Source organism: Coenobita brevimanus, chromosome 35, assembly GCF_032717465.1.
Source record: "Coenobita brevimanus isolate Jiangsu-jjx chromosome 35, ASM3271746v2, whole genome shotgun sequence".
Lineage (NCBI taxonomy): Eukaryota > Metazoa > Arthropoda > Malacostraca > Decapoda > Coenobitidae > Coenobita > Coenobita brevimanus.
In genome coordinates, this window is record NC_136988.1 from 1367631 (window position 1) to 1380070 (window position 12440).

At 43.2% G+C, this 12440-nt stretch overlaps 1 protein-coding gene across 1 annotated transcript; it reads right to left on the reverse strand.

Moving 5' to 3' along the window:
- Positions 1-2599: 2599 nt before the first annotated feature.
- LOC145396184 (complex III assembly factor LYRM7) lies at positions 2600-11153 on the reverse strand. Its single transcript, XM_080269623.1, has 6 exons — positions 11131-11153; positions 8105-8206; positions 7362-7434; positions 6842-6912; positions 5936-6017; positions 2600-3568 (listed from the first exon to the last, which is right to left on the reverse strand). Exons 2-6 carry the CDS (start codon positions 8126-8128, stop codon positions 3456-3458), a joined length of 363 nt encoding a protein of 120 aa, XP_080125749.1. The 5' UTR covers positions 8129-8206; positions 11131-11153; the 3' UTR covers positions 2600-3455.
- Positions 11154-12440: the final 1287 nt, after the last annotated feature.

A 12440-nucleotide genomic window follows, 5' to 3' on the forward strand; every position in this document is an offset into this window, starting at 1 on the left:
ACTGGGTTTACATTCATATAAGCCTGTGTCCACAACAACAGCATTCAAAAGATTTACACCGTCACTTTTTGTAATCATTTCAGTTACTTTTATTTTTGTACACGGATGAGTGGATGATGGATGGATGGAACTGGCACTTTTCCTCTCATCCACAACTTTCACACAAACTTCCACCAAACGCTTCATTCCATTCTCCATTACACTTGATGATTAATGCATTTTGCACCCAATTACTTCTATACAAGGACTCAAACACAGCCTTCCTCTAACTGACTGGTGCTTTTGACTCATCCACAGCTTTCTCACAAGTTTCCAACGAACACCTCATTCCACTCTCTCCATTACACTTCATCCATCCATCATCCAATCCTACGTTGCCCCATGAGGAGTGTAGGAACCCGGGGCTAGGCAACTTGGTCCTGACGTTTAAGATAAGAGTGATCCATTACATTTAATAATTACTATGCTCAACTACCATCACTGCTGCCAGAGAGGGGTGCCTGCACGTGGTGGCACAGGTATAACATTGTGGCTTCAGTGGCTGGTTATACAGACATCCCTCGGTTCTCTCCCTGTTCCACAAAAGGAGGATGGTGGAATGCAGGAGATGAACAACTTAGGCTTGTAATTCCCTGGGTCTACTTCTAGATGAGGCTAAGGGTGCTACAGGAGATCAACTAGTGCTACAACAGATTAACTAGTGCTACAACAGATTAACTAGTGCTACAACAGATCAACTAGTGCTACAACAGATTAACTAGTGCTACAACAGATCAACTAGTGCTACAACAGATTAACTAGTGCTACAACAGATCAACTAGTGCTACAACAGATTAACTAGTGCTACAACAGATTAACTAGTGCTACAACAGATTAATTATAGTGCTACAACAGATTAACTAGTGCTACAACAGATTAACTAGTGCTACAACAGATTAACTAGTGCTACAACAGATCAACTAGTGCTACAACAGATTAATTATAGTGCTACAACAGATTAACTAGTGCTACAACAGATCAACTAGTTCTACAACAGATCAACTAGTGCTACAACAGATTAATTATAGTGCTACAACAGATTAACTAGTGCTACAACAGATCAACTAGTTCTACAACAGATCAACTAGTGCTACAACAGATTAATTATAGTGCTACAACAGATTAACTAGTGCTACAACAGATCAACTAGTTCTACAACAGATCAACTAGTGCTACAACAGATTAATTATAGTGCTACAACAGATTAACTAGTGCTACAACAGATTAACTAGTTCTACAACAGATCAACTAGTGCTACAACAGATTAATTATAGTGCTACAACAGATTAACTAGTGCTACAACAGATCAACTAGTTCTACAACAGATTAACTAGTGCTACAACAGATCAACTAGTTCTACAACAGATCAACTAGTGCTACAACAGATTAATTATAGTGCTACAACAGATCAACTAATGCTACAACAGATTAATTATAGTGCTACAAACACACCTCATCAGCACCTAATATTCTTCCCATTAACAAACACACCTCATCAGCACATAATATTCTTGCCAATTTTCAGCTGTGTCTTAATGTACAAAGACTGTCTATCTGTCTATCTATAGCCCGACGACCTAATCCCGCAGAGGGTGGCCAGAGACAAAACGCCTCCAAGTCGCTCTATCACTCACCATTTGACTGCCCTCCCCCCAACTCACTCCCTCCTCCCTCATATACAAAGACACAATTACAAAGTTTCATTCATTCTGTGCATTAAGTCAAGGTATTTAATTCAAAGATAAAAATGGTTTACTTAGTTTATTACATAAGCTGTACATCATATATTCCTTTTACTTCTATATCCACAAACTGTCAGATGGTACAGCAAAATACTGTAACAGTCTCTGAGAACGAAAACAGGAAGTGGGAGAATATTATTATCCATAGTGTCATCAGTAATTGTAACTCCATAACTTTCTTTTCTTCTTTTTATTTTTTATGTAAGGAAGAAGGAACCAAAGGCCAGGAGCATGCAAACCGTTCCTTCCAAGAAAAAAACAGAAACAATACAAAAGAGAGCCAAATTCAAGATCCGTTCATTTCGAGATGCCTGGACACTGGTGAGAATGGACCTCTGTTGATATAGCACATCTCATACATAAAATTAACCTTAGAATAACTCAATGATGTTCCTCAAAAATTTATGACATCCTGCATATACGTACTAAATAAATTACTATACAGTCAAACCTCAATTTAAGGGAGGTCCATTTAAGGGATTTAGGATTTAAGGGAGTCCATATTCTACCTGACAAACGGACAAGACCATTCAAAAATGACAGGTAATGTCTAGGTTATACACATTAATATGTTTCTTTATACAGTACCCGTAAAATAATATTCATAATTATATAAATAAATAAGTGAAACAATCATTGCATTTCATAATAAGATTGTCTTTATATGTGGTAAAACAAGGGACATTTTCAAGTAAGGGACATTTTCAAGTAAGGGACATTTTCAAGTAAGGGACATTTTCAAGTAAGGGACATTTTCAAGTAAGAGACATTTTCAAGTAAGGGACATTTTCAAGTAAGGGACATTTTCAAGTAAGGGACATTTTCAAGTAAGGGACATTTTCAAGTAAGGGACATTTTCAAGTAAGGGACATTTTCAAGTAAGGGACATTTTCAAGTAAGGGACAAGTTGATTCCCCATTTAGTCCCTTAAATCGAGGTTTGGGTGTACTGTCTTTGAGAACAAAAATAAGGTCTGGGAGAATATTATAATCCATAAGGTCATCAGTAATTTAAATCCATAACCGGTGAGACAGAGATCCATGATGATACAGCACATCTCTCACTCAAAATTAAACTTCGAATACCCCAATAAACATAAAGGAGCGTTGTGGTGTGGATGTGGATGTGGTAGGAAGCGTTATGAGGAACACGCTGAGGTGGTTTGGCCATGTGGAGAGGATGGAGGGTGAGAGACTGATGAGGAGAGTGTATGTGAGTGAGGTGGATGTGGAGTTACATGGAGAGACAGACTGACAAATGAGGAAGTGAAGGAGTGTTGTGGTGTGGATGTGGATGTGACAGGAAGCGTTAGGAGTTACACAATGAGGTGGTTTGGCCATGTGGAGAGGATGGAGAGTGAGAGACTGATGAAGAGAGTGTATGTGATTGAGGTGGAGGGGGGAAGAGGGAGGGGGAGGCCGAGGATGAGCTGGAGGGATGGGGTGGAGAGGTATATGAAAGAGGGGGGTGTGAGTTGCGAGCAGGGCAGTGAAATGGCGGGGGATAGGGCAACTTGGAGGCGATTTGTTTGTGGCCACCCCGAACGGGATTGAGGCGTCTAGCAATAGATAGATAGATAGAACCCAATAAAGTTCCTCAAAAATTCCACATGACATCCTGTATATACGTACTAAATAAATTACTATACTGTGCTCGACTCTCCCAAATTCATTTTCACGTATCCGAACACTCCGTCTTCTTCTTCTTGAATGGACCAATCATACTCTCAGGCATTGGTGAGTACGGCTTGTTGTCCAGTCGCATAACTTCAGGACGAATTCTGGCACCTGAAAAATTTAGTATGAAACTGAATGATCCACAAAATTATACAGTATTACCATATGTGGATGTGAGAGGAAGCATTAGGAGGAACACACTGAGGTGGTTTGGCCATGTGGAGAGGATGGAGGGTGAGAGACTGATGAGGAGAGTGTATGTGAGTGAGGTGGAGGGGGGGAGAGGGAGGGGGAGGCCAAGGATGAGATGGAGGGATGGGGTGGAGAGGTATATGAGAGAGGGGGGTGTGAGCTGGGAGCAGGGCAGTGAAATGGCGGGGGGACAGGGCGACGTAAAGGCAATTTGTTTGTGGCCACCCCATACGGGATTAAGGTGTCTGGCAATATATAGATAGATAGACCATATGTACGTGGACCCTGCTAGAAGGGAACAAGTCATGAGTGAGAGCAGTGGAAATGAGTTACCTGAGAGGAGCATGTGAAGTGACATGGAGGGACAGGTTGACGAATGAAGAATTGAAGGAACATTGTGGGGTGGATGTGGATGTGACTGTGAAAATCAGAAGTACACTGAGGTGGTTTGGACATGTGAAGAGAATGGAGAATGAAAGACTGACTAAGAGGGTGTATGTAGGTGAAGTGGAGGGAAGGGGAGACTGAGGATGAGATGGAGGGATGGAGTGGAGAGGTATAAAAGCGAGGGGGGAGTGAGCTAAGAGCAGGGCAATGACATGGAGGGGGACAGGGCGACATGGAGGCAATTTGCTTGTGGCCACCTCTTATGGGATGAAGGTGTCTGGCAATAGATAGACGAATAGACAGTACCATATGTAAGATTATGTGTATGCTGTGTATATGTTCAGGAGAGCATGCAGAGAGAAGGAGGAGGGAAAAAATTGACCTACTGGAGAGTCTCTTGAGAGTTTGGAGGAATTTTTTTATTCGGGAGACATGTTATGTGCTGGAGGTGGGACTGGAAGCTCTGTGGCTGGGGAAAAGAGTGTTTGGAAGAAGTACAGGGAGCTGTTGCCTCTCCTCACACTGAGAGGGCTCTCCTGTGCTAAGGAGTCTTTGTATGTGGCATGTGTTGGGAGTGTAATGCTGTATGGTAGTGAGACCTGGGCTGTAGAGGACAGAGGGTATTTGTAGGCTCAAACATACAGAGATGATGATGATGATTAGGTGGATGTGTACTGCATCCCTAAGTGAGAGGCTTGGGGGGGTTAGGACTGTAAATGAGGAGTTGAGAGGAAGCATTGGACCTGGTTGTATTAGTGTTGTGATGAACAGGGGCAGAAGGAGATGGTTTGGGTATGTGGAGAGAATGAAGGACAACAACTGGATGCAGAGGGTGAGAAATGTGAACAATGAAGGTAAGGCTGCAAGTGGCAGACCTAAAAAGACCTGGGATGTGGTCAAAGAATGTGACCTCAGGGTTAGGGGACTGAACAGAGAGGCTGCCTGAGATCAAGCATCATGGAGAGCTGCCATTAGGTGACCAAGGCTGACATATGCAGGCATGATGGAGCCTTTATAAATGAAATTATAAAAACTATGCCATGTAGTGTTTCCTCTTAAAGCCCTGTACTGTACTGATGTACTCTTTCTATAATGGACTAACTGGAGGAAAGACAGATACGATAAAGCCAATAATCCATTACATCCAACAGCTCTTACCTGAGGTGGGATCTCAAGTACAAGTATGAAAAGAACACAATGGCATATTCTACTACTAAATATGAAAACTATACCCATTTTAAACTAACCTGGCCCATAATTTCATCCTCTTTGCAGCTTATTTTACATCCTTTTCATGGCTCTTCATAATAATATAATGATAATAATAATAATAATAATAAATTCATAGCTCTTCTCCATAATCATCATCATCATCCAGACCTCCTTTCCCACCTTAAGGCAGGGTGAGGAGTAGCAATGTCCAGACAGCCCAAATTTGGCCAATCCAATGTACCACACTTCCATTCACACATCATTCAACCCCTTGGAATCCTGGTTCTATCAGATACACCAAAAACATTCACCACATTCTGTAGCTTCACATAAACGTATCTGATAGAGAGTCCAGACAATGCCACGTTAAAAAGAGGTGCCAAATCCCTGATCATGCACTTCTCCTCACAACATTCATCCAGCCAGCTTTGTCAGTTCCCTAACCTCACCAACTTCCATACCTCTCTTCCTCACACACTCATCCATCATATCTCTCCACCTTCTCCTTGGCCTACCTTGCTTCCTCCCTCCTCCACCTTCTCCTTGCCCTACCTCGCTTCCTCCCTCCTCCACCTTCTCCTTGGCCTACCGCGCCTCCTCCCTCCTTCAAATAATAAACACTACTACTACTAATAACCGACTCTCCCATAATAAAACATCAATTGGACTAACTTATGCTGTACTTACTAAATAAACCATCTTCCTTCTGCACCGCCTGGACAACGCTGGTACGCAGAACCTCCTCCACTTCATGTCCGTATTTCACCAGCTGTCAAAACATAAGCGACATAAATCAACTCTATCTATCTATTGCCAGACGCCTTATTCCCATACGAGGTGGCCACAAACAAATCACCTCCACGTCACCCTGTCCCCCGCCATTTCACTGCCCTGCCAGCTCATGGTCTGAAAAAATCTATACTCCTTTTACTTCAACTTGACCCAAAATTGCTAACTCTCTATCTTGAACGCTAGAATGTAAAAACTGATTAACACTACAAAATCTACCTATCTATCTATCGCCAGACGCCTTAATCCTGTAAGGGGAGGCCACAAACAAATCACCTCTATGTCACCCTCTTCCCTGCCATTTCACTGCCCTGCTCCCAGCTCACACCCCCCTCCCTCACATACCTCTCCACTCCATCTCATCCTTGGCCTCCGCTTCCCTCTTCCCCCCTCCACCTCACTCACATACACTCTCCTGGTCAGTCTCTCACTCTCCATCCTCTCAACATGGCCAAACCACCTCAAAGTATTTATCCTAACGCTTCCTATCACACATAATACTGTTGTTCATCCTAGGTTTTAAATAATGGCATAAGAAGATATAGGTAGTGACTGGATGTGGAGGGTTAGAGGTGTGAATACTGGGGGTGGAATTGTGAGAGAGAGAGAGAGAGAGAGAGAGAGAGAGAGAGAGAGAGAGAGAGAGAAACTTGGAACGACGTCACAGAGTGTGACCTCAGGGATAAGGGACTGATTAAAGAGGCTGCCAGAGATCAAGCAACGTGGAGGGCTGCCATTAGGTGATCAAGGCCAAAGCATGCAGGTGTGTGGGTGCTTTACAGATGAAGGAATACACAGGCTTACCTCTTCTACACTGCTGGCATCACAAATCTCCTTATTCTTCACAAACTCCATGTTGATTCTGTCTCGGGCAGCTGGAAAGGAATGTAAATACTTAGAGGATGATATTTATAGGCAGAATAACAGAGGAAAATGTATAACTATCTATCTATCTATCTATTGCCTGATGCCTTAATCCTATAAGGGGTGGCCACAAACAAATTGCCTCCATGTTGCCCTGTCCCCTGCCATTTCACTGCCTTGCTCCCAGCTCACACCCCCCTCTCTCTCATATACCTCCCCACTCCATCCCTCCATCTCATCCTTGGCCTCCCCCTCCCTCTCCCACCGTCCACCTCACTCACACTTACCTCATCAGTCTCTCACTCTCCATTCAAGTAACTGTAACAATTAAACTCTCTATCCCTCCATCTCATCCTGGGCCTCTCCCACTCTCTCTCCTCCCCTCCACCTCACTCACATACACTCTCCTTGTCAGTCTCTCACTCTCCATTCAAGTAACTGTAAAAAATACCAGTCTCACCAGTCAGGGCACGGTCATCTCCCTGGAAGACTGTGAGGCGTGTGCGATGCAGCTGTTTGAAGCACCCAAGCACCTGAAGGGCAAAACACAGGCCATGAAATTACAGTACATGAGGTTGCTGTTGTTGTGTTCCAGTGTTTATCTCAAATGTGAACCCTGTGGACTGCAGGATAATTTGTCCTCCTCTTCTTTCAGTCCACCATCATCCTTTCGGGGAAGAGGGAAGTGGCTGAGGGATACACATATAAGCAGGGAGTGGAGTGGCTGAGTTATATCAACGACAACACGTAAAGATGCCCTTCACCTATTGCACACACTATCTATCTATTGCACACACTATCTATCTATCTACTGCCAGACGCCTTAATCCCATGAGGGGTGGCCACAAACAAATTGTCTCCAAGTCACCCTGTCCCCCGCCATTTCACTGCCCCGCTCCCAGTTCACACCCCCCTCTCTCATATACCTCTCCACCCCATCCCTCCATCTCAGCCTTGGCCTCCCCCTCCCTCTCCCCGGCTCCACCTCACTCACATACACTCTCCTTGTCAGTCTCTCACTCTCCATGTGAGGTAAAAATAGTTAAAGAAGAGTAAAGAATACAGTAATATTTATCCGTTACTTCCCATGATGTCTTTTTTGTGGTTTATCATTGCTATATTCAGACAGTTACCAGTATAACAACAACCTGAAAACCACAGTCCATTCTGAATACAAGGGCGGGACTGAAGGTATATTCCCACCTTCCTCCTCAGCTCCTGGTTCATCTTCGGTAATTGCTTTGGTCTGTTGTTTTATCTACGACGCCACCTCCTCACACCTCACGTCAGCCCTGCAGCCAGATTCTGTAAGGCAGCACAACAGTTAACTATCCATCTATCTATTGCCAGACTCCTTAATCCCATACGGGCTGGCCACAAACATATCGCCTCCACATCACCCTGTCCCCCGCCATTTCACTGCCCTGCTCCCAATTCAGTAATCAAATGGACAATACTCAGGCAGTGACGGTATTTGCAACAGGCTTACATGAATGCGAACCCAGTCAGTCGCTTATCCCTGAGGCCACACTCCACGACCCAGTCCCAGGTCTTTTTCAGTCTGTCTCTCACAACCCTGCCCCAAACATTCACACTTCTCACTTTCTGCACCCAAAACTCATCCCCCATCCTCTCTACCTATCTATCTATCTACTGCCAGACACCATAATCCCGTGGCCATTTGACTCTGAGTTATTTGTTTTACAGAGAGGGGCACTAACCCTCTACCAACCCACTTGACACGTAGGAAGCACGTATGGTTTGGTTATATGGTTACCACCCAGCGTTGTAAATGGTTCTCATGTACATAAAAAGGAAATTGTGGTAAATATTCAAGGAGACAGACCACATCTTCAATATTATAAAAATCTCTACATATCTCTGTACTTATTTAGTGACTTTGCAATGGTGTACAGAAGTGCATTTTCGAGTATGGGGAGGATCCACTGATGAACAAGGAAACTATGATTACAAAGGAATAGGATAGCTTAGGCTGGGATTAGTTTGGTTAGTCTGGCATAAAATAGGTTAAGTTAGGTTAGGATAAATGAGGCTGGGTTATGTTATGAAAATCAGGGTTAGGTTTGGATAAATAAGCACTGATATGGGTAATTTCATGTTATAAATGACGTTCTAAGATGGAGTCTGTCTGTCAGTTATCATCCTTCCTCCTTAACCTCTTCCCTTTCCACCAATTCAAGTCCCTTTTACTCTGGCCAATGTCCCTTCCTCCAACTGTCTCCCTTTGCTTTCCTTCCCTCGTTCCCTTTGCACCATTCCCTCCCTCCTCCTTCCTTCCTTCTCACAACATGGCGTGTGTCTGTCTGTGGCACCAATGGGGACTGTACCGTAAGCAAAGACAGCATTTTAAACGCTCTTCACCGCTTGTAAAAGAAATTAAAAAACAAAGCAACTTGGAAACACACCCAGAAAACACTCAAAGAATCCCACGGAGAACTTGGTAAGGAAAAAAAAAATGTTGAAAGCCATAAATTAATGAGGTCCCATGTCTTCTTGAAAGCCATAATGGAGGCTGATTGGTTTTTCCTTGCATGAGATATTTGAAAAGGCAAATAATTATATCTATCTATCTATCTATTGCCAGACGCCATAATCCCGTAAGGGGTGGCCATTTGACTTTGAGTTATTTGTTTTACGGGGAGGGGCACTAACCCTCCACCAACCCACTTGCTGACACGTAGGGAGCACGTATGGGTTGGTTATATGGTTACCACCCAGCATTGTAAATGGTTTCTTGGCTTACAGGAAACCATTTGGCTTGTCACTCAATGTAAAGCCACCTGAAAAGGAAAGAAAAGCAATAAGAAATGACAGGAAACATGGGAGAAATAGGAAGAGAGGAGGGCAGGCACAGAAAAAGAATGATAAAGGCTAGGGAAGAAGTAGGCAGCACTACATCAAGTGAGTGGATGATGGTCGCCACCACCTACCACCAAATAAATACAAAAACTAGTAAAAAAATAATCCAATAGAGTCAGATACATTTATGTGAAGCTACAGAATGTGGGGAATGTTTTTGGCGCATCCGATAGAGCCAGGATTCCGGGGGCTTGAATGATGAGTGAATGGATGCGTGGACTGGGCAAATATGGGCTGTCTGGACACTGCTACTCCTCATTCAGCCCTAGGGTGGGAAAGGAGGTCCAGATGATGATGATGATGATGTAAAAAAATAATGAACACTACCCACGATGTGGTTGGTTAGGCCGGATCAGATGAGGTTGTTTGATTAGGTTTGACCAGAATGTGTTTGTTAGCTTGACTGTATCTGTTTATATCCAGACGCCATAATCTCACAAGGGGCAGCTGTTTGACTTTGAGATAGTATTGAGAACAGCAGTATCTGGGTTGGGTTAGGCTTTTTACCACTCCTTTCTATACAGTATATTAATTCTGCTGTTTTGGTTTTATATTAGATGTTTTTCATATTATTTTATCTTGGTGTGGGTTACTTATCTCTGTTTATCTATAGCCAGATGCCATAATCCCATTAAAGAGTGACTGTCTTTGTGTTAGTTGTTTTACAGGGAGAGGCACTAACCCTCCACCAACCCACTTGCTGACACATAGGGAACACATATGGTTTGGTTATATGGTTACCACCCAACACTGTAAATGATTTCTTGACTTATAGGAAACCATTAGGCTTGTCACTCAATGTTACGCCACCTGAAAAGTAGAGTAATATAAAGTGACAGGAAAGATGAGAGAAATAGGAAGAGAGGAGGGCAGACACAGAAAAAGAATGATAAGGGTAAAGGATGAAGTAGGCAGCACTACATCAAGTGAGTGGATGATGGCCGCCACTTCTTACCATCAATAATGCCCGGAAACACACTTTTGTGGCCTGTTACACAAGCCAAATATCCAACTAAAACACCAAAATAAGCCCTAATAAATCAATTAATTCCGTCATGAATAATGGAAGCAGTGTTCTCAATAAATACCAGAACAGTCAATTCTTACCTATTTCTCGATTTCTGCGGTTGTTATTCAGGTAAAGGAAGACATACCCAGAAATAATCAGAAAAATATATGACTATCAGGACGAAGAACTGCCTCAAATATAGCGTATGTTACCCTGATAAAAATACACAAAAGTCTACAGCAGCAGGGACACACCAAGGAAAATGTGATAAAAGAAGACGGACACTTCTTCCTACCGTTATTCCTTCATATTAAAAAAAATATATACGTTATGGCTGTACCTGTATTGCTACCTGACTCTTCTCCTTCTTCTCATCGGTGTTTGGGTTGTGAAGTGAACCTATGATGCTGAAGAGTTCTTTTTGGAAATTACACCTCAGTACTCCCACATATGTTACTTTTCCAAACCATAACGATATTAATGCAATATAAATAACATATAATAGAACGTTAAGGAGTGATGCTGAATAAATCACTAACGAAGCGGTGCTACAAAGCCCTCTATGCCAAGCTTCCTCTCAAAGGAAAAGTTATATGAGATGATCAAATAAAATAAAGAGAACCAACAGGAAATTACCCATAAAATATCAGTACGGAGAAAGTAAGTGAAGACAGAAATTTAAGTTGTTCTCCCACCATAACAGAGTCATTTCCCCGCCACATCTCTTCCCCGTCGATTTTTTAAAAAGCCGATTTAACCTGGGCATCTTTTTATTTTCTTATCTGTTTTGGTGGCAGGTATGGACGCATATCATCTACACAATCGATATAGTCTTTCTCTCACTGTTTCTCTCTCCATACGAGGAATAGGTAAACGTCGCTGGTGTTCGGACAGAAAGGGTATATGAGAGCAAAGGGATTCACTGATACATACATGGGACAAAAATTATTATAGTGATTACAGTTAACACAAGTAGGGAACTCAGTACTACATGAAAAAAGACTAAACACACACACACACACACACACGCCAGGGCATTATAAGGAACGCAAGTTATGACAGAGAGAGAGGATGTCCGTCAGTACATCAAGATTTATAAACAAGTGGGTACACAGTGCAGCAAATAGTGAGCCAGGAGGTGCAAAGGGACAATAATGGTGGAGTTAACGATGTGATGGGGCAATGAGTCAGCCATGGGAGAGTTACAGAGTTTGCAGGACTAGGGAGCAGGTGGTTGGCTTCCCCACGGAGCGAGGTCCCAGATGAATGCATACGACAGCAACACCACAGCGTCCAGTGAGGGTAAGGTGCTTGCCATAAATGTTTCACTGCATTCACTTCATAGTATTTGTCATAGTGGTGGATGGTGACGCTGGAGGAAGGTACAGCATCAGCACACAAGTAATTATACCGAAGGGAAAGAAAAATCCTTCAAAGGCAAGGGAAAGTGTAGGGAAGGAATTATTTTTAAGAATACGGGCATAGGTCTCCCTTGGCCTCCTCTCAAAGCATTCTCTGGACAGTCGCCTTGCACACACTGATGCGACTGGCAGGGAGAGGTAGATTGCAGGCATCTCGGGCCAGAGAAGAGAGCCTGAGATAGCGGGCGTGAACCTGAGAAATCAACTCGGGGAATGGAGGGAGGAGAGA

What these genes read in the sequence shown, in the direction of transcription:
- LOC145396184 (XM_080269623.1), bottom strand. Translation starts at nt 8,128, where the DNA reads ATGAACCAGGAGCTGAGGAGGAAG. An exon ending in ACCAGGAGCTGAGGAGGAAG is followed by an intron (nt 7,435 to 8,104) that starts GTGGGAATATAC and finishes TTTGCCCTTCAG; the next exon opens with GTGCTTGGGTGCTTCAAACA. An exon ending in GAAGGAAGATGGTTTATTTA is followed by an intron (nt 3,569 to 5,935) that starts GTAAGTACAGCA and finishes TAAATTTTTCAG; the next exon opens with GTGCCAGAATTCGTCCTGAA.